Source organism: Theropithecus gelada, chromosome 4 (genome assembly GCF_003255815.1).
Source record: "Theropithecus gelada isolate Dixy chromosome 4, Tgel_1.0, whole genome shotgun sequence".
Taxonomy (NCBI): domain Eukaryota; kingdom Metazoa; phylum Chordata; class Mammalia; order Primates; family Cercopithecidae; genus Theropithecus; species Theropithecus gelada.
Window position 1 is genome coordinate 49,190,937 of NC_037671.1, and position 25,683 is coordinate 49,216,619.

At 42.3% G+C, this 25,683-nt stretch overlaps 1 protein-coding gene across 4 annotated transcripts in view; it reads right to left on the reverse strand.

Annotated features, from left to right (window-relative positions):
• ADGRF5 (adhesion G protein-coupled receptor F5) overlaps nt 1-25,683 on the reverse strand; it is a 103,721-nt gene that overhangs the window by 38,642 nt on the left and 39,396 nt on the right. For 3 of the 4 annotated variants that reach the window (XM_025382289.1, XM_025382291.1, XM_025382288.1), the window contains exons 2-3: nt 16,898-17,023; nt 10,188-10,242 (exon numbers count right to left, since the gene is read on the reverse strand). In XM_025382289.1, coding sequence (XP_025238074.1) covers nt 10,188-10,242; nt 16,898-16,999 — 157 coding nt within the window. In that variant the 5' untranslated portion in view covers nt 17,000-17,023. Of the gene's footprint in view, nt 1-10,187; nt 10,243-16,897; nt 17,024-25,178; nt 25,222-25,683 lie in introns of those variants that run through there. The other variant, XM_025382290.1, reaches the window with a different exon arrangement.

Consider the following 25,683-nt stretch of genomic DNA (forward strand, 5'->3'; position numbering starts at 1 on the left):
CTGTTGAATGTTTATTTCAGAAAGCTGTAACATTTGTCCATTGAGCTTGGTAAACTGTTTGTCTTAGGTCTTTGGTTTTACCCATCAACCTTATTGAGAAGAATTTCATCCTGGCATCATTCAGCTTCTGCAATTAACTCAGCCTATAAAAAAGGTCTGTGCAGATTTTCCTAAAATTATGAATGGATATTAAGGTATATTTCTTATTTATAAAAATCTATTTAACAAATACAATAAAGTGACTTTTATAAGAATGCAGAAACTCAGCCTGTCACGATAGTATGGCATTGCCTAAAATTTCCTATTGACTTTTGATTCTCAAATGGTTCTGTGATGAAAACAAGTTTCCTGGAAGAATGGTTAATCTTATTTTATGTAATTCTAACTATGGACACACTATGCTGTCCACTGGGAATATTTACGAGGAGAAAGGCTGCATAATATTTACAAGTTCTGCCTTAGTGTACATTCTTTTTCCTGAAAAGTAATGCAGCAATGTTTATATCCTCCAGAGGGTTCACTACCTCCAGGATCCTCTTTGCCATGCCAGTCTACTCTCCTCTCATAAATAAAAACAGGATTTCCTGGATGGTAGCTGCCTTTTGGATGGGTGAGGTCAGTAACAAATTCATATCACATCCACTTCATTACTGGCTTTGTTGCATCCCAGGATCTGATCTCGCAAAATATCAATGCCTGCCTGAGGGTCATGTCTGGCCCTGAGCCTACTCCCTGTGCTCTTTTCAGTCACAACTGAAGAACAAGTGTGTGCATAGAAAGCACATGGTGATTCATGGACATCATCACTCCCCATTGAAACTGAGGCAGTTCTGTTCAGATTTTACAAGCAGCCGAGCCAAAGCATGAAGAACTAATAGGAAAGGCTCTTGTGACCTCAGCAAGTTTCAATCTATAGCATTCCTGCAGTTGTTAATGTGAGCACCCAGCTTCTAAGGGCCTCTTTCTTTCCCTTACTTTTTATGTTCTCCAACAGCTTCTAAAAAGAGTTTCAGAATCACCCTCAGCCTGAGTGTCACCTCTCTAGAAACCAGTACGGATGGGGAACCTCTAATAGAGAGGGAAATGCCTTCTCCTTGAAAATACTCATTCGAAACAGGCTCAGAAACACCATTGTAATTTCGCAGGCTGTTGGCTTACTCTTGGAAATCATCTACTCCAGTGATCCCCAAACTTAACTGAGGATTATACACACCTAGGGAATACACACACACACACACACACAGAGAGAGAGAGAGAGAAAGAGAGAGATTTTGGAGGCTCAGCTCATGTGAACCAACGTAAAATATATATGGGTTAGGCCCAGAAGCCTGTATTGCTGTATTTTTTTTTTTTTTCAATTTCTACTGGTGATTTTGATGATCAAGTAGGTTTGAGATCTAGTGTTCCAATCCAAATGAAGAAACCCAGAAGGGAATCTTGGAGAGCCAATATCAGCACCTAAACTTGTGTTTGGCTTTGCTTTTTGTTTTCAGACACCTCCTGCTGCTGCGCCTGTGGAGGCAAACCCTCAGGCGGTCTCCAGACATATTTGTTCACACATATTTTCCCTGTCTTGCCTCAAGGGAACTGATACTTGCTCATTCCCTCTCTTCAATGATACTGGATAAATCAGTGATGATAGTGAAAGTAACAATAATAGCAGCAGTTGCATTTATTTATCATCTATTAGGTTTTAGGGCCATGAGGACAGTATGCATATATCCATTTTGCAGATAGCAAAACTAAGTTTCAAAATGTTGAAGCCACATTGACAGTAAGTGTCAGTGCTGGGACTGGAAACATTTTTCTGACTCCAAAGACCATTTTCTTTTCATCATACCCTGCCACACCTCAGATGGAAGAAGATAATGAATGAGACCACTTTTTTTTTTTTTTTTTAATAATTTAAGTTCTGGGATACATGTGCAGAACATGCAGGTTTGTTACATAGGTAAACACGTGCCATGGTGGTTTGCTGCACCCATCAGCCTGTCATCTACATTAGGTATTTCTCCTAATGCTAACCCTCCCCTAGCCCCGACCCCCTGACTGGCCCCAGCGGGTGATGTTCCCCTCCCTGTGTCCATGTGTTCTCATTGTTCAACTCCTACTTATGAGTGAGAACATGTGGTGTTTGGTTTTCTGTTTCTGTGTTAGTTTGCTGAGAATGATGGTTTCCAGCTTCATCCACGTCCCTGCAAAGTACATGAACTCATTCTTTTTTATGACTGCATAGTATTCCACAGTGTATATGTGCCACATTTTCTTTATCCAGTCTATCATTGCCAAATGGGACCACTTTGTAAACTTTAAAGTACTATTAAAAATATGAGTTATTATTGTTAAATGTGTCTTTAGAACTTGATGTACAATTCCTAAAGTAAATTCTAAAATAGAAATCAAGTTCAAAGGCAAAATGATTAATAATGAATCAAAGAATTGTGTAAACCATTGTTTAATTCTATTCAGCATAATAAATGTCTTAAAAATTCGCATTCGAGGCCAGGCATGGTGGCTCATGCTTGTAATTCCAGCACTTTGGGAGGAAGAGGTGGATGAATCACAAAGTTAGGAGTTCGAGACCTGCCTGGCCAACACAGTGAAACCTCATCTCTACTAAAAATACAAAAATTAGCTGGGTGTGGTGGCAGGCACCTGTAATCCCAGCTACTTGGAAGGCTGAGGCAAGAGAATCACATGAACCCGGGAGGTGGAGGTTGCAGTGAGCTGAGATTGCACCACTGCACTCCAGCCTGAGAGACAGAGCTAGACTCAGTCTCATGGAAAAAAAAAAAAAAAAAAGTTCACATTCAGGAAAAATGCATTGTGATCCATTGTCATTGATACTCATGTATTTTGATATTAAGCTTTGCTCTGCTCATTTGTTTGTTCCTTGATTTAATGATTTACCTGTAATTTTACTATTTATTGAATGCCTGTTTTCTAGGCACTGCACTAGGAGCTGGAGACACAGGGTGAATAAAAGGAGCAAAGCCCTGTCTTTGAGGATCTTTCATCCTTATACTGGAGGCAAAAGATAAGTTTACATTTTAATTTAATAAAGGAAGGCAAGGAAACAGAGTGATTGGGACAACAGGGATGGCTTTTTGTTTGCTTTTATTTTTTTATTTTATTTTTATTTATTTATTTATTGGTAGAATGGTTACAAAAGACCTTTCTCAAGCAGTAAACTTTGAGCAGAGACTCAAATGAAGTAAGGGGTGAACCAGGAAGCTATCTGGAAAATGTCACTCTAGGAAGAGTAAACAGGTGTGAAAGCCATAGATAGCAACGCTCTTGGCTTGGTTTAGGAATAGCAAGAAGACGCCCTCAATCCCCCAGTACGCACTTGAAATTGGGTCATTTCTTCTCATCTGAAGCCTAGAACAGTATCATGCTCTTCTAGGCAAACAGAACGTAGAGGCTGTGGGTGAGCTTTCTTCCCTGTAATGCCCCAGGGCAACAAGATGATCACCTAAGGAGCAGCTTAGATGCTCAGGGATCAGCATGACCCACATAGCAGTGGGGTCAGAGGCTCACTCACCTCACTCCCTCAGAAGGCCCAGTTTAGGGTTAGAAATGCCAAACCCACTTGTCCCGCTCAAGCTGAGGACTTCAGAGCCTGGGAAGTGACATTCCTTGTCCTTCCCCAGACTACCAGGGACCAGGAGGAATGAGGACAGTTCATCAACTTCTGTGTGTGTGTTTTGGATGCACTCCCGTCCTCCTCTGCTCCTCAGGATGTCTGACTCCTGGGAGTTTAATGTGTTTTCTTTGCCCCTGGCATTGTTTGTCTGGATTTTTCTGGCTCACTGCTGCCTTGTGTGGAAGGTAGCCAATTCCAGGTGTCATCAGTGTCACAGACAGAGGCCTATCAGCAGGCCCAGGAGGCACAAGACAACCAGGATTTCCCCTCTCCTTTCCCATAAATCACTGCCAGCCACACAGCACTTATCTTACAGGGACATTTCTGGAAAGTTGGCCACAAACTGCAACCAAGATATTTGGGTCTTAATCACAGCTGTTTAAGCAAACAATTCTACTTTTGCCTGGAAACACTAATGGGAACTATGGTTTGTCAGAGTCAGAGCTTAAGTAGATGCATAAATTAACCTCTTGCCTGATAACTTCACCCAGGAAAAAAGAGATTGGTTGGTGTGGCTTCCTCTTGACTAAACAGACCAATACAATTTTAGCATTGATGGTTTGGCTCTCCTGCTTCTCCCTGTTGGTCTTAGTAAGTAAATATCAAAAGATACCTACTATTTTGCTTGTTTCTTGACATATTCTAGAAGGTGGCAATTTGGCAGCATTGTCTGTATGGTACTGTGTGATTGCTCTGCAGATGCAGTGAAGGGATCTTATTCTCTCTTCAGGTTTCAGAAAGAGTTGTTTACAAAGAAGAAAATCATCAGAATCCAAGGCTATGGGCTACCTGGCAGGTGTAGATGGAGGAGAAAGTGGGCAGCACTGTGTCATCAAACACCGGACTATGAAGTCTGGGGAAGAGAATTCATTCCACTAGCTAGCCACATACCCAGATCATCAAAGTTAGCCCCATCTTACCTAGTAAGATGAAGGCGGATATACCAGTCTTCCTTACTCTATAAAGCTGCTCCAAGAACCATGAAATGGGACTTCATCAGCCAACCAGGAACACAGTTTGAAAACTCTAACTCATAGCTATGAGCATGGACTTTGGAGCCAGGGAGAATCGGGGTCGAATGCCTTCTGACCTGGGCAGGTCATTGAACTCTGTGAGCCACACTTTGCTTATCTGTAAATGGAGGGTAGTATTTTCTCTGCAGGATGATTGGTAAAGAGCTGGAATTGTACATGAAAACCCCTAACAAAGTGTCTGGCATATAGTTGCCAGTAAAATAGTAATTCCGATTATCATAAATATAATGATTATATTCTACGCAGATGTGTGCTGACAGGTCAAGACATGCTAACATTAAGGGCGCGGCGCGGTGGCTCACGCCTGGAATCCCAGCACTTTGGGAGGCCAAGGTGGGTGGATCATGAGGTCAGGAGATCAAGACCATCCTGGCTAACACAGTGAAACCCTGTCTCTACTAAAACTACGAAAAATTAGCTGGGCAGGGTGGTGGGCGCCTGTTGTCCCAGCTACCTGGGAGGCTGAGGCAGGAGAATCGCTTGAACCTGGGAGGCGGAGGTTGCAGTGAGCTGAGATCGTACCATTATACTCCAGCCTAAGCAACAGAGTGAGACTCCATCTCAAACAAAAAAACAAACAAACAAAAAAGAAATGCTAACATTATTCCTATCAGGCTTCACCTTTGGGATAGTTAAACAAACAAACAAAAAAGAAAAACATTAACCAGAAAAATGTTAAAAAAGCAAAACACTCCCAATATTAAATGTCAAGCTTAAAACCAACCCCACACACCAGCCGGAGAGCGCCAGGTCTTTTATCTCACTCTACCACCACTACTGCGGCTCAGAGCACTCAGGGCCGCATGTCATCACCAGAAAGGCTACAACCATGACAACCCAAAAGTCTGTTCCTCAACCTGGGGAGTGTCCGGCATTTCCCGAACCCAGATCTAAAAGGGCCAGCACACCCAGGTTGCTAGGCCTGCAGAAAGGGCAGGATTTCCGTGCTAGCAGCCAGAGACCCAGTCTGGGAGGAACCTTACTCTGACTAAATAGATGTGAAAATGTGAACGCATCCAGGGCAGGGCTTGGACATCCTGAATCCCCCTCTCTCACTGTTTTGCCTCTCATCGGTTATTCCTTTAAAGCCAAAGAATAATCATTGGGGCTCTTCAGCACCAGGCTCCAAGACATACCCCCTTCCCAATTACTGTCAGAAACCTGGAATGGAGAACTTGGCCAGTTGATATTTGTGTTACTGCCAACCAGTAAGTAACATTCACTTTCACTCCCCCATGAAGAGTCCCCGTAAGACTAAATTTGGAGCTTAGCTGCAAACCTCCAGAACAAGCTTTTCCTTCCAACTCTGGTCTCTACCTGGGACCTCCCCAAAGCACCATCTCCCAGGTTTGTACACTCCTGCAGAGTCACAGGGATTATTGCTGTCCTTCATCCCCAAGTCACATCTGTCCAAGACCTTTTGCTGTGGTTTTCAAAATGTCTTTGGCGAGCATTTCCTCTGCTTCGTTCCCATCTTACTCCATGGCAGGGTCGCATGTCTAGACTGCCGAGCCTCCTGGCCGGTCTCCCAGGCACTAATTTCTTCATGTAATTTGTTTAGCCATAACCATCGGGATACTTTTCATTTAAGCGCATTAATCAGTCACCTCTCTGTGCCAGTCACTCAGCTGATCCAGAATCCACTTCCTGATGGAATTGTGACATGACTTGGGATCTTTCCCCCATTCTTATTTCTCTCTGCTCCCTTACAGCCACTCATTGTCCTAACAGGCAGATCCATGCTTTTTCTTACCTCTAGGTTTCATGCAGGCTTCTTTTTCCTGAGAGAATTTTGAAAGAGTTTTCCTAAAATGCTAACTCCTGTATCACAGCCTCTGTGCCCCTGCCTTCAAGTGGTACAGAATACCTTCTCTGGACCGGAGGTGGATCAGGCCCTTTCAAATGCAACACTATTTTATCAATAAATCGATTTTCTTTGTTTTAAATTTCTTTAAAAAACTATTAAAAGAAAAAATAAACACCAGATAATTCAATTAACATTTTAAAAGTAATATTAACATAACATTATTTAATCTTTCTAACAACCCTATAAGGTACTAACTCTGAGAGATATGTGTGTGTGTGTAAATGTGACATACATAGGTGATACATACAAATGTAATACATATATATATGTACTATAATACAGTCAGCCCTCTCTATCTGTGGTTCTGCATCCATGGATTCAACCAATCTCAGAGAGAAAATATTTTTTAAAAATTGTGTCTATACTGAACATGTACAGCCTTTCTTTCTTGTCACTATGACTTAAAAAGTACAGTACAACAATTATTCATATAGCATTTACATTGTACTAGGTATTATAAATAATCTAGAGATAATTTAAAATATATGCAAGGATGTACATAGGTGATATGCAAATTTATACAATTTAATATCAGGGACTTCAGCATATACACATTTTGGTATCTGAGGGGTTCCTGGAACGAATCCCCCATGGATACCAAGGGAAGGCCAACAGTATACACACACACACACACACACATGTATACACATATACACACATATGCATGCATATATATATATATATATATATACACACACACACACACCCAGACATACACATATAAATTCAAGGGGCCAGTTAGGTTATATAACTGACCAGTCACTTGGGTAGAAATTCATGGTGTGCTGAGAATAAATGTAAGTATTGATCCTATCTTTAAAGATGATTCTATTCCAAATGCTAAAGATTTTGCCCAGTGACTCAAAAAAGAAAATTCCTGACCTAATTGTTTTTCTCTTAGAACCTTTGTCTCCTTCTGGCAACCAGGCTTCAGAAAGGGAGAGGTATGTGTATGTGAAAGGGAATAGCACTCTGAAAATCCGAGCCCGGTTCTAACACCTCACTTAACTAACACACCCACCAAGCAGAACACAGACACCTCCAGGTGGCATCCTGCTGAAGGTAACATTTTCTGTTGCTTCCTTTCATCATTTTCCGGAGAGTTGTGTTCTTTTTTCTTTTTTTTTTTTTTTTTTTTCGAGATGGAGTGTTGCTGTGTCACCCAGGCTGGAGTGCAGTGGTGCGATCTCAGCTCACTGCAAGCTCCGCCTCCTGGGTTCGACCGATTCTCTTGCCTCAGCCTCCTGAGTAGCTGGGACTACAGGCGCCCACCACCACGCCCAGCTAATTTTTGTAGTTTTAGTAGAGACAGGTTTTCACCATGTTGGTCAGACTGGTCTCAAACTCCTGACCTCGTGATCTGCCCACCTCGGCCTCCCAAAGTGTTGGGATTACAGGCGTGAGCCACCACGCTGAGTCATATTCTTAATTGCAACTTACATTCTGGATATCTGGGGTCTAGTGCCTAGGTTTTTCTATGGCCATTTCTTACTTCAGCGATTTTGTAAAAGTACCAAGGTCAATCCGTCTTCTGCAGACGATAGGTTGATTCATTAACACTTCCCAAATGACTCTAGAAGCCCAAGAACACAGAGGACCATGTATAATAAATGGAAAACATCTTTTCATGGTGATTTAACATTGTTATGGTTGTTTTTAATGAAAGCACACCTGGAAAAATTTTGGCATGTCAAATCCTTAGATATAGAAACGGTTTCCTCCCCAAGGGCTCTCCCTTCAAACTGTCACCACGGGTCATAAACAGCCTGGCTCAGAAGTGCAGGAAGACATTCCTTTTATAGCTGTAATCACCCACTGCTCCTGAGGAAGCCAGCAGCCTGAGCCCTACAAGAACTTGACAGAAGCCTGGAGCTGGAACTCATTGATTAATCGTCTGAATTTAAAAAGCCAAGGTCTTTCAAAATCCCAGATGAGCACATCTCTGTCTCTGCTCCCGTCATAGGGTGCCGAAAAGTTTAAAGGGTTGTTGGGATGGGGTAGAGGTAATGATACCTGTTTTAGAGCACAGAACGTACAGACTGTGCTATAGGCCACTTCGGGGAAGGAGGGAGAAAGGGAGCGTGGGATCCCACAGGGCTAAGAAAACGAAGGCTGAAACAGAAAAGAAAAGAAAGGGAAGAGAAAAGAAGAGAGGGAAAACCAACAGTTGTATGATCTTCCAATCAGCATTTTTAAGAGCTTAATAAAATGTGGTCAAATTCTCATTTCAAGCACTGGACAACAGTTGAGTCTGGCCACTGCACCGTGAAAGGCTCGAACAGATGCCATCACTCTGACCTTAGGGTAAGCCTGCCCTCTTTGGCAGCCTACCATCTCTTTTAGACTCATTAGATGAAGTCGCACATGCCTGAAAAAATGATCCCATCATAATGTGATAGGGTGAAAAATTTTTCCTTCTAGATATTTGGTACAGCCACTCAGCCAGCAGACCCGTCCTGTTAGGAATTCAGAAAGGCGCTGTAATGTGAACGTGCAAGTGCTTCATCTGTTTGCTCACTGGTTGAGAAAGAAACGGGGCCTGACACCAGGTTACAGAGATGAGGAGAACTCATGAGAGCTCTCCTCTACTGGGGGTGGCAAACAGGAGGTAAAATAATCACAGTGCTTTGGGACAAATGTTGTGAATGGAAATGTATCAAGGGGAACAGGAACGCAGGAAAAGCAGTCCCTGATGCTCTGGGAAATGGATGGAAGGCCTAGCAGGGCAGGAGTTCAATGGCAGTCTTGAGACTTCAGTGGGAGTCTTCCAGATAAACAAAGGAGGATGACGGGCAGGGCGTTGATGACGTGAAAGGGAACAGAAGGAAATCAGGTGGGAAAGGCACGGAAGGCCTGGTGAGTCACGAACAGAGGATTGGCTTTTAGTTCCAAGGCCAAGGGAGCCCATGAAGAGTTCTATGGAGGGAAATGACAAGATCCAATTTGTGCTTTTGAAGGGCTGCTATGCTGGCAGTGGGAGCACCAGGTCCTGGGAACACCCAGCCTGCGGCCCTGCCCTGACACCTGCGCAGGGTCCACTCAGGATGGGATTTGAGGGTCGGTGTGTCAGAATTTGCAACTCTTCACCCACCCCTAACTCTCCAAAGGGCTGAGTCTTGTATTTTTCAGATCACTGCTTTAGAGGTGAGTGGGAAAATTGGAGTGAGAAACACAAGAGGAGGACTTGAGCCTCACGGTTAGATTGCTTCACGAGATAAAGTCCAGAGCGAAAGATGTTTTTCTTTTTTTTCTTTCTTTTTTTTTTACGGCAAAAAGAAAGGTTTCTGGATGGTGGGCAGAGAAGTAGGCCATTTGGTGGTGTGGGAAGGCAGCTGAGGAGAGAGCCACAGAAAAATCCTAGGAACGTGAGGAGCAGTGATGGCACTGGGGAGGGAAGGCGGGTTCTTAAGTGTTGTTATGATCCAGTTACCGTCATTTGGTAGAGAATGGAGTCTCAAAAAAAAAAAAAAAAAAAAAGAGAATGGAGTTTCCTAGTAATTACTTTTGGAAATCACACTGCACTATATGACCCTGATGTAATTGGAAACTGAATTATGTCGACTACAATGTTTTAAAAAATTGCAACACATATCGTTTGAGTAGACTTACAAAAGAGATTGCCAAGCAAGAGTTTACATACCGGCTCGTTTTTGCCTCAGTGCCTCTTCACCAGCTGGTTCATATTCATGAAGACTCTGAAAAGAACATTTGAGAAAGTTGTTAATTAAGGTTAGAGAAGTCTTTTCACTGTGGCTCCCCGCTTAGATACCCCTAAATGTTGGAGCTGAGCTTAAGACTGTGGACTTTGGGTTAGCACCATGTGTCCTGTGGATGCTGGGCACACAGCAACGAAATGGTTTGGAAAATGAAGTGGAGTTGTTACTGCAGTGTGACCTAGGAATTCACTTTTTTTGACCAGTCTCTAGACCAGGAACAGAAGAAATCACCATATCTGACTTTCTCAGAGTTCCTGCAGTTTGAATCCTGTCAAGAAATATAAATTATTATCATGTTCTAAACTTGTACTCTCTGCCTGACTTGAACTGAGTCATCCCAGCGACCTTCGAGACAAGTCTCACGACCTCCTTCTCAACACTCAGCCTGCCCCAACCCCAGTCTTCCTGCTGTATTGGGGCTCTTTAACCACTGTGCACGCTTAGAAATTATTTTTCCTGAGTCTGATCCTTTTTCTCCTGGATGGTTCTATTGCTGGTTGCTGTAGTAGGAACTAAGAGAGTCTGCTCTAGAGTCAGACTGCCTGGTTACAAAACTGTGCCACTCAGTTTGTGGCTTTGTGACCTTGGGGAAGTTACTTATCCTTGCTGAGCTTTAGGGTTTTTTTTTCCTGTACAACGGGAATAATAACAGCATCAACTTCATAGAATTGTTATGAAAACTAAGCAAACTACAGTATGGCATGTAGTAAGTTCTTAATACATTTTAGCTATTATTATACTGTGTGGTGATTAAAAGTAAGGACTCTGCAGACATTGAGTTCAAATCCTAGCTCCATCATTAAATGGATGTATGACCTTGGGCAAATCATTTAACCTTTCTGTGCCTCAGTCCTTACCTATAGAATGGGGATGAATATAGCTTATCTCAGAATGTTGTGGCGAGGATCAAATGATTAGTAAGTGTAAGGCACTGAAAGTAGTTTTGGTTACATGGTAAATATTATTCAGGGAGGGGGCACCAAGATGTTCTGGGGGCATCATGCTGCAACTGCCACCTGCCACCTGGTGCGTTTCTGTGAAGTTCATCTCCTTCATCGTGTAGCTTTTTTGTTAAAGAATAGGCATTGATCAGTTTCACTCATGGGCTCTCCACCAGTTCCGCAGCTGGTAACAGAGCCTACCTCGTACCTTGACCTGACACGGATTTCCTAGCTGGTCCCTGCCTGCCTGCATGTTTTCCTGTGATGTGTTTTCCACCCCAAACTACCTTCACACTCAATAGAAAAGCCCCACCTCTCTGAAGCCTCCCAGATAACCCCGCCCACAGAGATCTGTGCTTTACCCTGACCTGCACGCATCCATGACCGCCACCTGGGGCAGAGCTCATTCTGCCATCGAGGTTGTCTACCACTGTTTTCTAGTTATCTCACATCATCACGATGACAAACATAATACTTCCTAAGATGTATTTAACACCCTGTGCCAGGACAAGGGTAGATGCTGTTATTATCCACATTTCACTAATAAGAAAGCACAGGCACAGAGAGGTCCAGTAACTTGCCTAGGATCATGCAGACTTTAATGGCAGAGCAGGATTCAAACCCAGCCAGCTCCAGAGTCTGCACTTGCCCACACAGGCACTGCATCATCTTATCAGCAGAGACCTGGGAAACTGCCTTTGTCGCAGGGAGTTGGTCTCTCTTCACTCAGAGCCGTTTCTCTTTGTCTGTATAACCTCTTCCAATTCCCTCCTCCTTTCCAGTGAACCATTCCCTTGGCTGGTCTCCCTCCTCTTACTAAGTTACATTTTTAGGAAAAGATCAGATGTCAGCAATTTACCACTCCATGTGAGGTTTACCTGTTCCCCTCACTGATGCCCTTAGGAGGTACTGGTTGAAGAACGTATTAAAGTCAGTAGGAAATGAAACAATGAAAGAACCAAAAATGGAAAGAGGAAGAAAGTACATGAAGTCGTGAAACAAGTATCAAGTACTATCCTGTGTACTTGAGAGTTCATAAATATTCTTGAAGAAATAAAGAGAGGAATGATGAATGATGACTGGAATTTCAAAAGCCCAGTTGCTGCTTTATTTGCAGTGCAGTTATTTTAGGTGTAATTGAATATGCAGGAATGGAAGGTGCAAAGTCAATGTATAGGACTGGTTCCGGCCCAGCTTCCCCTGGAGAATGCTTTGGCTTTCTGCCCAGGCAAAAGGAACATTCTTCATGCTTTCCGGCCTCCATCCTCTCTGGGGTCTGGTGGGGAGGAGGGAGTGGCCACTGGGAGCTTCCTCTGTCCACACTTCAAGGCAGCAGTTAGGGGACCCAGACAGCACACGAGAACTTGACCACCAGTGGTCACCTTTGGGCAGTTCTCCCAGGTCGAGTTTTCGTTCTCTCTGCTTTCCACTAGGACTAAAGCATTGAGGTCTTGCCTCTTTGTCTTGTCAGTTACATGTTAAAATCAAGGTGTATTTCAATTATCTAATGCAACATATTTCAACTCTTTGTGAGAATCAGGATCACTGGTCTCCCCTGCCCCCAATGTGATTCAGTAGGTTGGGGGTGAGGTGCAGAAAACTGCCTTTTCAACCAGCACATCCATTGACATGAGGCAATCTTTTAGAAACACTATTTTCTGAAGATTTTCTGAATCTTTATGGTGACCATCTGGAACGTTCAGGGCATGTCTTTGCAAGTGCTGCTTCCACAGCTCTGTCACCTGCAGCCTCTTTGTTGTCCAGTGAGAGCAACCTACTTCCTATTTTAAGCCCTGCAATCATTGGAAATAATGGAGGAAAAAGCACACTGATGGCAATGAAGCCTCTCAGGAGGTGGGGTGGAGATGGTAAATGCCTTTGACCATCCCCAGATTCAAAGAGGTACAAAGATCTGGCTGCAAAGTCACGGGACCTGGATGTGAATAGAGCAAATGGTCGCACCAAGAAGTGAATCCCACCGTTTCAGAATTTTAGGAGATGTCATTCACTCCCTCGAATCCTCTGTTTCTTACATTATGAAAAATAGTAAGTGCTGAGGCACATCAGATGCTCAGTACAGTCTCTGGTAGTGGCATGTGCCATGTATTCTGCTGGCCTGGGGCTCATTGTGGACCAGCCTTACCGTCCTGAGTCCTCATGTCATCCCAGTTTGGGGAACTGTGGGACTCCACCACTTGCCTTTCCTCTTACCCTTTGGGTGCTGAGTAGAACTCACAAGGGAGCATAGGTTTGCCAGGGCTCCCAGTGCTAGGCAGTGTATTTACTTCAGACAAGAAAACAGATCTTCCAACTGGACCTCCCTCTGCCAGCTCTATCTGTGTAGAGGTCCCCAAGGGACTGTCTGAGCCACAGTGGACAGCGCTGTCCAGAGGGAATTTCCTGAAGGCCAAGCTTCAGCCGGAAAAGACAAGGTCACTAATTCCAGGAAGTGCCCCACCCATCGGACCTGATGACTTCACAAATAATTGTAGTGGGGGCAGAGTGGCCTGGAGTAGGGGTGGGTAGTCAGTCAGGAATGAGAGGTGGCTTTTTGTTCATGAAGAAGAAAATTCCCAGGGAACAGGATGGCAAACGAGGAGGTAAGCAAAGGCTCCTGCTTTCCCAAATCTTACGCCTACTCGCGCCCGAGCCCTGCCACACACGCCTCTTTTTCTTGACCTGAAACCTCCAATTTAACATCTTTGCTTCTGTGTTTGAAAACTGTCTGAGCAAGAATCCTCTAGCAAAGTCTGCTCACATAAGCATATTCAGAGGGGTTTATTTGTATCAAAAGTAATCACAAAAGCTGCAATGACTTTTGCACCAACCTAATACTAGAATATTAAAAATAACTGCAAATGCATAGGCACTTGGGCTCTGTGCTAGTCACCGTGCTGTGGGTTGCATGTAGAACATTGAAGCCTCACAACAAACAGATGAAGGAGATGTGATTTATTCTCATGTAGAGGAAACAGACTCAGGGAAATGAAGAAAGTTGACAAAGTTTCCAAAGCTAATGAGAGTCAGAGCGGGGCTTCCATTCAGACGTGACATCAAAGTGGAGCATGTACAGCCCGTAATTCTAAGATGGTTACTGGAGCAGGATCCAGGGCAGCATGTCTGAAAGCCAACATCCTGGGCCCCACCCAGGCATCCTGAGCTAAAATCTGCATTTGAAGAAGGTCTCTGGGCAGATCCATGCCCACATGAAAGCTTGAGAAGCACTGGGCTACATCATCACCCTTTAAAAGCCTTTCACCCCACGTGTGTATATTCATGTTCATAGGAACATTATTCACAATAGCCAAGAGGTGGAAGCAACTCATGTCCATGGATGGATAAATGGACATACAAAATATAGTACATATGTACAACAGGACATTAAAGCCTTAAAAAGGGGGAAGTGCTGACACAGGCTACAACACAGATAAACCATGAGGACAATATGCTAAGTGAAGTAAGCCACCCGCAAAAAAACAAATACTATATGATTCTACCTACATGAGGTATCTAGAATCACCAAATTAATAGACAGAAATTAAAACAGTAGTAACCAGCAGCTGTCAGTAGAGAAGGAAATGAGGAGTTATTGTCAAGTGGGTATAGAGTTTGAGTTTTGCAAAATGAAAAAATTATGAAAATTAGTTGTACAATAATGTGGATACACTTAATACTACTGAACTGTATGACTAAAAATGGTTTCAAGATGTTAAATTTTACGTTAGGCATAATTACCACAATTCCAAAAACCAAGCCCATCACCAGATGTTGCATACATGTGACATTTAAGATGGTAGAAGGTCAGTCATGGGAACTGGGTGGCAGCTTAGGGCAGTATAAACTGATCAGGCAGGCTCAAGTGCACTTTTCCAATGGAAGTCCTCAGCCTTTGGGTTGCATGAAGACATTATAACTTGAAGGGTGGATCTACCAAGGAAAAGTGGGGTCCTTTGAGGTGAGTGGTAGGAGCTTCCAAGGAGATGGAGTTCACATTCCACCAAGAGCCCTAGGTCAACTTATCCCCTGACCAGCCTTCGCCACCAGGCAGATGAAGGGGCTTTGCCAGGCCATCACTAGGAGGGCAGATGTGGCACAGAGAGAAGGCACTGCTGCAGCCAGAAACACTAAGAAATGCTGGAACAGAGGCAAAGCTAACACTACTGCTGAGATCGTCTCAGGCCCTGGCTTTTACCCCACCTGCCTTACATAGCCAGAGCTCTGCACTGACTATGTGAATTCACAAGAAGCTTAAATGTTTCCCTCCTCTATTTAAATGGGCAGGCTATTGTGTATGAGTGTACAGGTTATACCCTGCACACTGGGGTTTGGAAGAGGAGACACACCATATATGTCCCCCTAGTCATGAGAGAAATAAAGAAAAGACAAAGATAACCTAGGTCAGAAAATGAAAGAACCAAAAATGGAAAGAGGAGGAAAGTACGTGAAGTCTTGAAACAAAATCCTGAAGGTAAGATCAAGCATTTTGAAGATGATATCAAATGGGAACAAAGTACACAAATTTACTTGGTCAAGTTTGGTTTAAAAGAAAAAAAATCAAACACATTGTTTACAAGAGAGTCATAAAACAAAGTGGTATATAAAGACTTAAAACAAAAGGACAAAAATCAGGCAAACACACAAACAAAAGCAGACATGACAATTGGAATAGCAGACAAATAATTAAATTAAAACATACAAAGTAGGACAAAGAGGGACATTTCATAATGCTAAAAATGTACCAGTGAATGTCTAACAACAGTGACTGACAAAAAAAAAGAACTGAAATATGCAAAACAAAAAAGTGGAAAATACTACTACAATAAGAGAAACAATAACAGCAAACAGTTACATAACATTTATTATGTGCCAGACACTGTTCTAGGGCATCTTATAGATATGAACTAATTTAATTTTCATAAGAATAAAAGGAAATCAGTACTACTATTAGCATCGTTATACAGATGAAGAAATTGAGACAGAGAGAATTACATCAGTCTCCAAAGATTCCCAACCAGTAACATGCCCTGTCTCCGGTGTAGGGAGAAGCCTAAGTAAGGAATAACCTGAAAATTCCCATAAAGAATAAGGGGGTACTTATCCCTCCCTTTACTTACGTTAAACTCTCCTTGACTTTCCAAAGACAAAACCACCTGAATAATTTGTCAGCAAAGGTCTTATATGATGTCTATGGTCCCTTCAGCTATATCAGTCTGTGATCATCACACACACACAGATTAATGTCTTTTGGAATGTGTTCTAGCCTGATGTCCCAGTTAAAACAAATCCTCTAAGAACATACATTCTGCTCAATCCTCCAAATCTGCTTTGTTGTTATTGTTGTCAGTTTAACAGAGTGGAAGCCTTAGGCCTAGTGGTTGCAATTTAGAGAAGGAAGGAACCCTGGGAGGTCTCTCTTGAAGCTACATTGATGTTCTCTTGACACCACCACTTATTTCAGAATATAGCAAGTGGTAGCCCAGCAAATACACTGACCTACTGTTTATATTCACCCCTTTTGCTTATATTTACCCTAGGTTTATATTCACCCCTTCTCCTCATTTGCACCATTTTTTCTTATGTGGCAATTATGGGAGGAAGTTTTTTCTCCCTAAACTGTTTGTAGGAACTATTGTCAGTCAGGAAATCATAAGAATGTTGACAAGAAAAATTACAGCACATATGGATATACTCACCAAAGGATGAATAGTAGACTCTAAATTCCAGTTCAGTGTAGCTTTGGAAGAATAAATCACAATAAACATGAGGCACAAAGTGGTTCTCTTTGGTGATTTCATGTCTTACAGTTTGAGTTGGTTGGCCTGAAATGGAAATATGATGGTTTATTTCTGGATTTTATGCTGTATTTTAAATACAGCAATTTATTTCTTAAACAAGGAAAGAACTCGCAAGCCCTGTCTTGAAGGTCATCCTACACAAGAACCTTTTCAATAGAGACAGAAAAGGAAGAAGAAGCATGAAGGAATCAACTGAGCATTCTCTGCCCAGACCTTCGGGTGAAGAAATGGTCACAGTAGGGGAATGGGGGTTGAGAGGCTGAGAATGGTGCCTGAAAATAGGACAAAGGTAGCAGATGTCTGAGTAAGAAATACTTACACATAATTTATGAACAAAAAGACTCAGAGAACACTATTCAGTTTTGCTACATGCAATATACTTCGGTATTTTCAATTCTATCATAGAGTATCTTACCCCATTTTTAATTTAATTCTGATAGTAACCCATTTAATGGACATCATGACCCATATTAATGGACTATGACCCATTAGTATGAAAACTGCTGGACTTGGTTATAAAAATATAAGTTGTATCTTATAGTATTGTTTCATATTATACTGCATAATATAGAATATTAGTATCGTTATATATCCCATCTTATTTATTTATTTATTATAATTTGAGATAGGGTTTCACTCTATTGCCTAGGCTGGTCTTGAATTCCTGGCCTCAAGCAATCCTCCTGCCTCAGCCTCCCAAAGTGCCAGGATTACAGAGGTAAGTCATCATGTCTGGCCTTATGTATTGATTTTTTAAAATTCCCTTTATAATGCTGATGATGAAAATAGCTTTTTGGTGATGAGATGAATAATTTTTGCATTTAAAAAGCAGGGTGTCACGTGGAATAATCTCCACCCTAGAAGGTCTGGAGACCAAGACAATCTACTTTGTGCACACTCCTCTCCTTATGGCTTTTCTATGCCCATGTGTTGCTGTGAAAAGAATGCTAGACTAAGAGACACAAGATATGAGTTAGGATCCAGGATTACTAGAAACTAACTATGTCCTGCGTAAGTAATTTGTCTTCTCTGAGTCCAAGTTTTCCCGTCTGTAAAATGGGAATAATTGTACCTCTCCTAACTCTCTCACAGAGTTTTCCGAGACTCAAATGAGATTAAAAGGCATGAAGAACTCCAGAAATACAGGCTGCAATAATTATTACTCTGATTGTCAACAGAATCCAGAATGCAACCATCCAGAAGGGCAGGCTTTTGGCTGGAGTGTTGCAGGGAGCGCCAGGGAAGTAATGGCCAGGATAACACACTGATGATAGGCAAGATTTACACGCCAGGGAAAATTGTATTTCAATCGCCAGCTGACAACTGCCACCTTTTCCTCTTCCTCAGTAGAAAACTGGAAAGCTGAACCAATTTGCAAATTTGGCAATCAAACACATTTTTTAAATTCTGCAACTCAATGGTTTGGGGGAAATGCTTTGCAATTTAGGTTATAGCAGCTGTTTAACACCAGATGCATCTGCTGTGAAGAAATCATAGCAACGTACTGCTTAATTTTCTATTGGAAGTTTTATCTTCCTTTTTGAAAGACAGTGTGCCCTTGTGGGTATTGAACAGGCTAATATAGAATGAGTCAGGTATTTAGGAGGCAAAGTAGTCTTTTCAGGCCCCAACCTCTGTTGGTTCCCTACTGAGGCAGTTAATCAAGGAGATGAGACTTAGTAACTGAATAGTTAATGAGCTTCCCTTCAAATCTGATAACCAAGGAAGAACTCACATACTAGAAGGACTAGAGCTGGCTCCATATCTTTCTACGATTTCCCAATATTGGCAGTGCATCCTTTTCTTTGGTCAGAGTTATCAAGAATTACAATGTTCCCAAATAGTCATGTCTGGCCCATTTGTATAGGCCATTGAACAATACTGTCCCCATCTTCCCCCACTCCCTGCCTCTGCTGAGATAATTTTTGATAAAGTAACATTCTTATCTATGTTGACTCATTTGTTGACAACAAGATCGCAAGCCAAAAGAAATGGAGATGTAGGAAGGACCCCACCATGGAGAGGCGGGTGTTCTCTGGATGCAGAAGATGATACACAGTCATCAGTTACACAGCAAATGTCAGGGATTCTTCACTCAAAAGAAAGGAGAAAGCCACCACTTTGAAAGAAAGGAAATAGTCAACATATTTGACAAACAGTATGGCATGGACGTGACCAATGGGAACAGGGATACGAGCTGAAATTCACTACAGCTGTCACACTTGGGTAGAGACCTAAAGACAAACTTTTCTGTAACCTGCATCATTAATCGTATAAACCTTCCAGCTCACAGGTGTCCGTACCTGTGAGGAATCAAGCAAAAACTGCTTAACTTGGCCAATGCGGGGAAAAGTCTACATTCATCCAGTTAAAAACATGGAGCAATGTCCCACATTCAAGGCAATTTGTCTTCAGTAGGGCCCCTTTAATCCTAAATTCCCTAAAAGTTTGTATTTCTTCTAAAATTCCTGGAGTAAAGGGCAAACAAAGGCTGAGAGACAAAGAGAGAAACAGAAGCAGAGAGAGAAAGAACATTATCAGATGTCATTCCCAATCTCCTTCTCTTTTTAAATTAAAATCCAGGACACTCTCTACTAAAACTCACCAAAGCTGGGAAATATGACCTAGCCCTCAGTATTAGCCTTGTGGCTCTGAGCAACTTCCTGTTCTCCTCTGACTCTATTTTCCTGTCTGTGAAGTTAGAAGACAGGGAGAGGGAAATAAAGCACAGCCTGACATCATATGCCAGGAATAAGTCATCAAGATTCTCAGCAACCCTGCATCTGGAGGATGAATGGTCTGGGTCCCCTGAAGCCACCATTAATGGCGTTCTCTTGCAAAGTGATTATGCACCGGGAATCTTCACTATGGAACTGGCCTGTTCTTACAACTCTTAGAAACTACCAGTGCTGGCTGGATGTGGTAACATATGCCTGCAATCCCAGCATTTTCAGAGGGCAAGGAGAAAGGATCACTTGAAGCCAGGAGTTCAAGACCAGCCTGAGCAAAAAAGTGAGACTCTGTATTGTATCAAAAAAAAAAAAAAAAAGTATTTTTTGTAATTAGCCAGGTGCAGTGGCACGCACCCATAGTCCTAGCTACTCAGGGGCTGAGGTGGGGAGATGGCTTGAGTCCATGAGCCCTGGAGTTCAAGGCTGCAGTGAGCTATGATTTCATCATTCTAGTCCAACCTCTAACAGAGCAAGACCCTATCTCTCAAAAAAAAAAAAAAAAAAAGAAAGAAATAATAAAGAAACAATCAGTGCTTAAGATCAGCTCTTCTCTTAGAAATCCTTCATCAGCCCTGAGATCAGAAAACTAGGCCTAGAAAGAGTTGAATGTCTCAGAGCTAAGAGGTGGCTAGGAGCTGAGTCAGTCAGAACTCCAAGAGATCTACCAATGATTCTCAAAATTTTCACCAATGACATCCTCCGACAGTTGGAGCAACCATATATGATAGGATTGTGGGTAATAATTGCTGGTGGTTATTAATTATAATTGGTGGGTAATAATTGCTGGTGACAATGACTATAGGAGTCCTGTCCTACTGGGTGCTCACTATGTTCTAGGCCTGTTGCTGAGTTCTCTGCAAGGGTTATGCCCTCTAACCTCTCAAGGAGCCTCTGATACTACTAAATTACTCCTACTTTTCAGATATGGAAACGGAAGATTAGAAGGAAGACTAATTCACTGAGGCCACAAAGCTGATAGACAGTAGTGGCAAAATTATAAACACAGCAGTCTATTCTCCTGAGAACAAGGTGTCATTTGAGCTAAGAGATCTTCTTGGTGGGAAATCAACGAACCAACCAACCAACCAAACAAACAAAAACGGAAAACTTTATAGACACCTGATCAGGCAACTGGAAACAAACTTCTAGCCTCATTTTGCCACTAATTAGCTGTGTGATGGGGGGCAAGTCACTTTATCTCTCTGAGCCTGTTTTCTTATCAGTAAATCCAGGGATTTGACTGCACTCCGTAATTTCAAAATCCGGATGCAAGAGTTGGTCTCTTGAAGTCCTGTTACTATTCTAAGAGTCTAAAATTCTTCACAGTTATTTCAACTCAAATGCAGGCTCACCCAGGTTAACTTCTGGGAATAATCATAACTATCTTGCATTTATCCCCCCACCTCTGACTTATTACACAGTCTAGGCCTTCTCTGCCCCTCATGTACACCATGGCAATGGCTTCCTTTCTTTACTTCTCTGCTCCCTCTCTACAGAGATGCAAGATGGATTTTCCTAAAGCACTCTTCTCACAACATTCCCTGTTCAACTTTCCCGTGCTTTCAGAATAAAGGAAATCACTTTCACTGATCCTCAAGGCTCTCCACAACCTGGACTTTATTTATAAGAGTGAGCATATGTAATAAGCATCTATAATATTTTCACTACCAAAGTCAGTTGCTTTTTCATAAGTTAAAATAGTGCAAGAGATGTTCCAGTGCTCATGCAAAAATAAAAATGCCAAGTCAATCTTTGAGAATTAATTTTGGGGGTAGACAGGAGTAATTACTGCCAAACAATTTCTCTGTGTTTGGCGAAACCAAAATAACCCTGTCATTTATTTGGTTTATTAATCTCCATCTTTTCCTGTCCCTTAACCCCACACAATCACTGCATATTCAGATTCTACCCATCCTTCAATGCCCAGGCAGTAGGACTCCCTCACAGATGAAGGTTTCCTGATCTGTCCAGTTATAAATAGTCTATTTCCCCTGAACACCTACACACACTTAGTCTAGGCCCTTAGCCTTCCTGCTTGTATTATATGTATTGTTATAACTATTGCACAAAGTAAATCTATTTATTCCCTTATCTATTCATTTGTGTATTCCTTTACTGGAAAAAGATTTATTAAGTCCTGTTATATGTTAAGAGTTCTACTGAGTGAAGGGGAAGTAGCAGTAAACAAGACAATGGTCCCTGTCTCCATGAAGCTTAAAGTCTAATGGAGTAGATGAACATTATTAAAGAATAAATTATTCAATTCATTGTTTAACTATGTGAAAGTGCTACTGAGAAGAATAATCATAACATTCATATTTGTTGAGGACTTACTATGTGTCAGGCACTAAACTCAGCACTGACAATATTAAATCACTTAATCTTTACAACCCTAATGGGGTGGTTCCAGTATGATATCTAATTAAAGGGTACAGATCTAGTATGATATAAAATTAACTGAGCCACTGAGTGGTTAAATAACTTGCCTGAGATCACACAGCTAGTAAGTGACAGAGCCAGGATTTGAATCTAGAAAGTCTAACTCGAGAGCCCGTCCCTTTAACCATTGCGCTGAACTGTTTACAAAAGGCTATACCAGAAGGACAGGACCTAGTCTTAGGGATTTGTGGAAGATATTCCAGGGGAAGTATTTAATTGAGCTGAAACCTAAAGGCTAAGTTGGAGGTAGCTAAAAACAACAGGGCACTTTGGAAGAAGGGGAGGAAGATGGTTCTAGGTGGAAAAAAAAGATCATGTGAAAAGGCCCTCAGGTAAAGAAAGAGCATACGCATCTGAGGAGCTGCAAGCAGTCCAGAGTGGCTGGAACATGAAAAGAGAGCAGGTGAAGGGTACGAGGCAGAGCTGGTGAGGTGAGCAGAGGCCAGGCTGGGGAGGACTTGTCATTGCAACAATAGGATTAGGTAAGATTGATTAGGGAGGCAATAAAGAGTAGAGAAGGAGGCCTAGGAACAAGTCCCACAGAATTCTAACAATCAAAGATCCAGTTAAGAAAGATGACAAAGCCGAGATGATTGGAAATTGGGAAGTCCTAATTAGGGAAAAAGAATCAGGCTGGCAGGACCAAGGGACAGCAAAAATAAAAAGCAGATAAGCTATAAGTCTGCCCTTCTTCATGGTCCATGAACACATAGCTTTCCTGTGCAAATAACTCACAATCTTCCTGTGCCCGACTTATGACCAGACCCTTGGCTGATTAAAACAAATGCAAGTTAGCTCACTGCAACCTTGGCATTATCAGTACTACACAAAGCCCTATTCAGCACACAATAGAAGCAACATTCTGTAAAATCCCCAGCAAGACTGTGTCTCGTTACAGTCAGCTCCTTTTTGCTGGCCTGTCGATGGCATCCTTGTAACATATTTTCATATTTTTTCTAAGAAATCTGCCTTTCTTTACCTACAACTGTCTCAGTAAATTCTTCTTAATGCTCCCATCACCAGCTCTACATAGTCGCTAACCACCAAAGACAGGAATGAAACCAGAGAGGCAGGAACAGGAGAGAAACAAGGCTAGTGGAATCAAGGAAACCAGGGAAAGTCAAGTTTTAAGAAGAAGGGGGCCGGGCACGGTGTCTCACATCTATAATCCCAGCACTTTGGAAGGCCAAGAGGGGTGGATCACCAGACGTCTGGAGTATGAGACCAGCCTTGCCTAACATGGTGAAACCCTGTCTCTACTAAAAATACAAAAATCAGCCGGGCATGGTGGTAGACACCTGTAATCTCAGCTACTCAGGAGGCTGAGGCAAGAGAATTGCTTGAACCCAGGAGGCAGAGATTGAAGTGAACTGAGACCACTCCATTGCCCTCTAGCCTGGGCAACAAGAGTGAAACTCCATCTCAAAAAAAAAAAAAAAAAAGAAGCAGCAGCAGCAGGGGGTCAACTATGTCCAGTGGTGCCAAGAAGTCCATTAAGGAGGAGACTGATATTGCTCATTGGATTTGGAGACATGGTATGCTCTTAGCAAAGGAAATCCCATTGGGATGGTTGGATGGAAATTGTATTGGGAAGAGTTATAGAGTGTTTGTGGGGTGAGGACTTGGAGATGGTGAGTACATGAAACCCACGAAATCTGTCTGTAAACTGAAGTAGAGGGTGAAGGTTCTTCCCACATGTAAGCTGCTTAGCTTTCACATCCACACAGTAGGTGATGTTATACACATAGCTTTCTCTTTAAGAAAGGAACTAAGTGTGTTAGTACAATATCAAGGGAAATCATACCTGCTACTAAACCTTGGCCTGTAGCTGGCTAACTAGACACAACATCATAACCTTTGAAAAAAGCTAAGGGCATATACCCTAATGTCCCCCAATCCTTGTGTTCTGGGATACAGACTATGATCAGGCAGCCCTTTTGCAAACATATACTTATCAAAATAGAGACTAAAGGCACCTGAAAATAGATGAGCACATATAACCACATTCTACTACTAAAGAACAGAGTTACTCTTAATGGCGGATGATAGATGGCAATGCCAACTTTCAGGAGGACTATCATTGCAAATTTTATTGTGATTATTACTCTGCTCATCTCCATGAGATACAGAGTTGCAATAAGGATAGAATGTCATCAGTAACCTACTCCCTGAACTGTAGAAGTACAGATTAAAAACCTTTAAGTGTAACTTTAAGAGCCTGCCTTCATAAATCTGTATTTTCAGTTGTAGAGGTGGTAAGACTTATCTTTGCTGACCTTATTTGATTAGATGATTCATCTCTTGCACAAGCAAAAATATAAGCTAAATATTTATTTAACACAAACATGGGACACAATACCAATTAAAGAACTGCCTTGAAGATATTTTTTTTTCCTATTTAATTTTCCATTGCCTTGAAATCAGGACCTGCAGCAGCATTGTGTCAGGGCAGTTCAGTACTATCAGATTACAGGGGAACATTTGTTTGTACACAATGGGATCAAGTTTTCCAAAACACACTGCACATGTGGGTGGCGTTGATAACCTTTTATCCTCTTTTCTTGTTGTTAAGTCACTGTGGGTCTTAGCCTTTAAGCAAAAGATTGCCATCTGTATGAAAACATTGAGTTCCTAACTGCTCTTATCTAGTCTGTCTTGCATTAATTCACCATGTGGAGGGGTTTCCCTGAGCCCTGGCAAAACAATGCCAGGGGTGCATTCCAATAGCAGACAGAGGGAAGCCCTGTGGAATGAGTCAGTTTTGTTGTTGCTTTTTTTTTTTTTTTTTTTTTTTTGAGACGGAATCTCACTGTGACACCCAGGCTGGAGTGCAATGGCATGATCTTGGCTCACTGCAACTTCTGCCTCCGGGTTTCAAGCGATTCTCCTGCCTCAGCCTCCCGAGTAGCTGGGACTACAGGCATATACCACCATGCCTGGCTGATTTGTGTATTTTTAGTAGAGATGGGGTTTCACCATATTGGCCAGGCTGGTCTCGAACTCCTGACCTCAAGTGATACACCCGCCTCGGCCTCCCAAAATGCTGGGGTTACAGGCGTGAACCACTGCACCCAGCCCAGTTTGTTGTATACTCAAATGTTATGGGAGAAAAATTGGCAAAGCTCCTTTCACATTAGGTTGTTCTCAAGCCTCACAGTTCTGTGGTTCTACCATGTATCAGGTAAGATCCAAAATAATACTTGACTATTTTAATAATAATAACAATAATGGACCAATCAGAACAATCTCTGTCCACTGTGCAGGAGCAGGGCCTGGGGGTCTCCTGCTGGGCCAGACTTCAGCAGTGTCGTTGCTGGATCATAGGGAAGTCTGTGGAGGATCCCAGGAAAGTGGGTGGATGGCTAAGGCAGAGGTGGGGAGGCAATCCAGGGGGTGGAGGAAGCAGTTATTCACAATGTGGCTTAAAATATTCCAACATTACAGTAATTGGCAGGGCCATCTTAGGCTTCCACACTTCCTCCCTTTATGGCCTCCATCCATTCCATCTCTCTG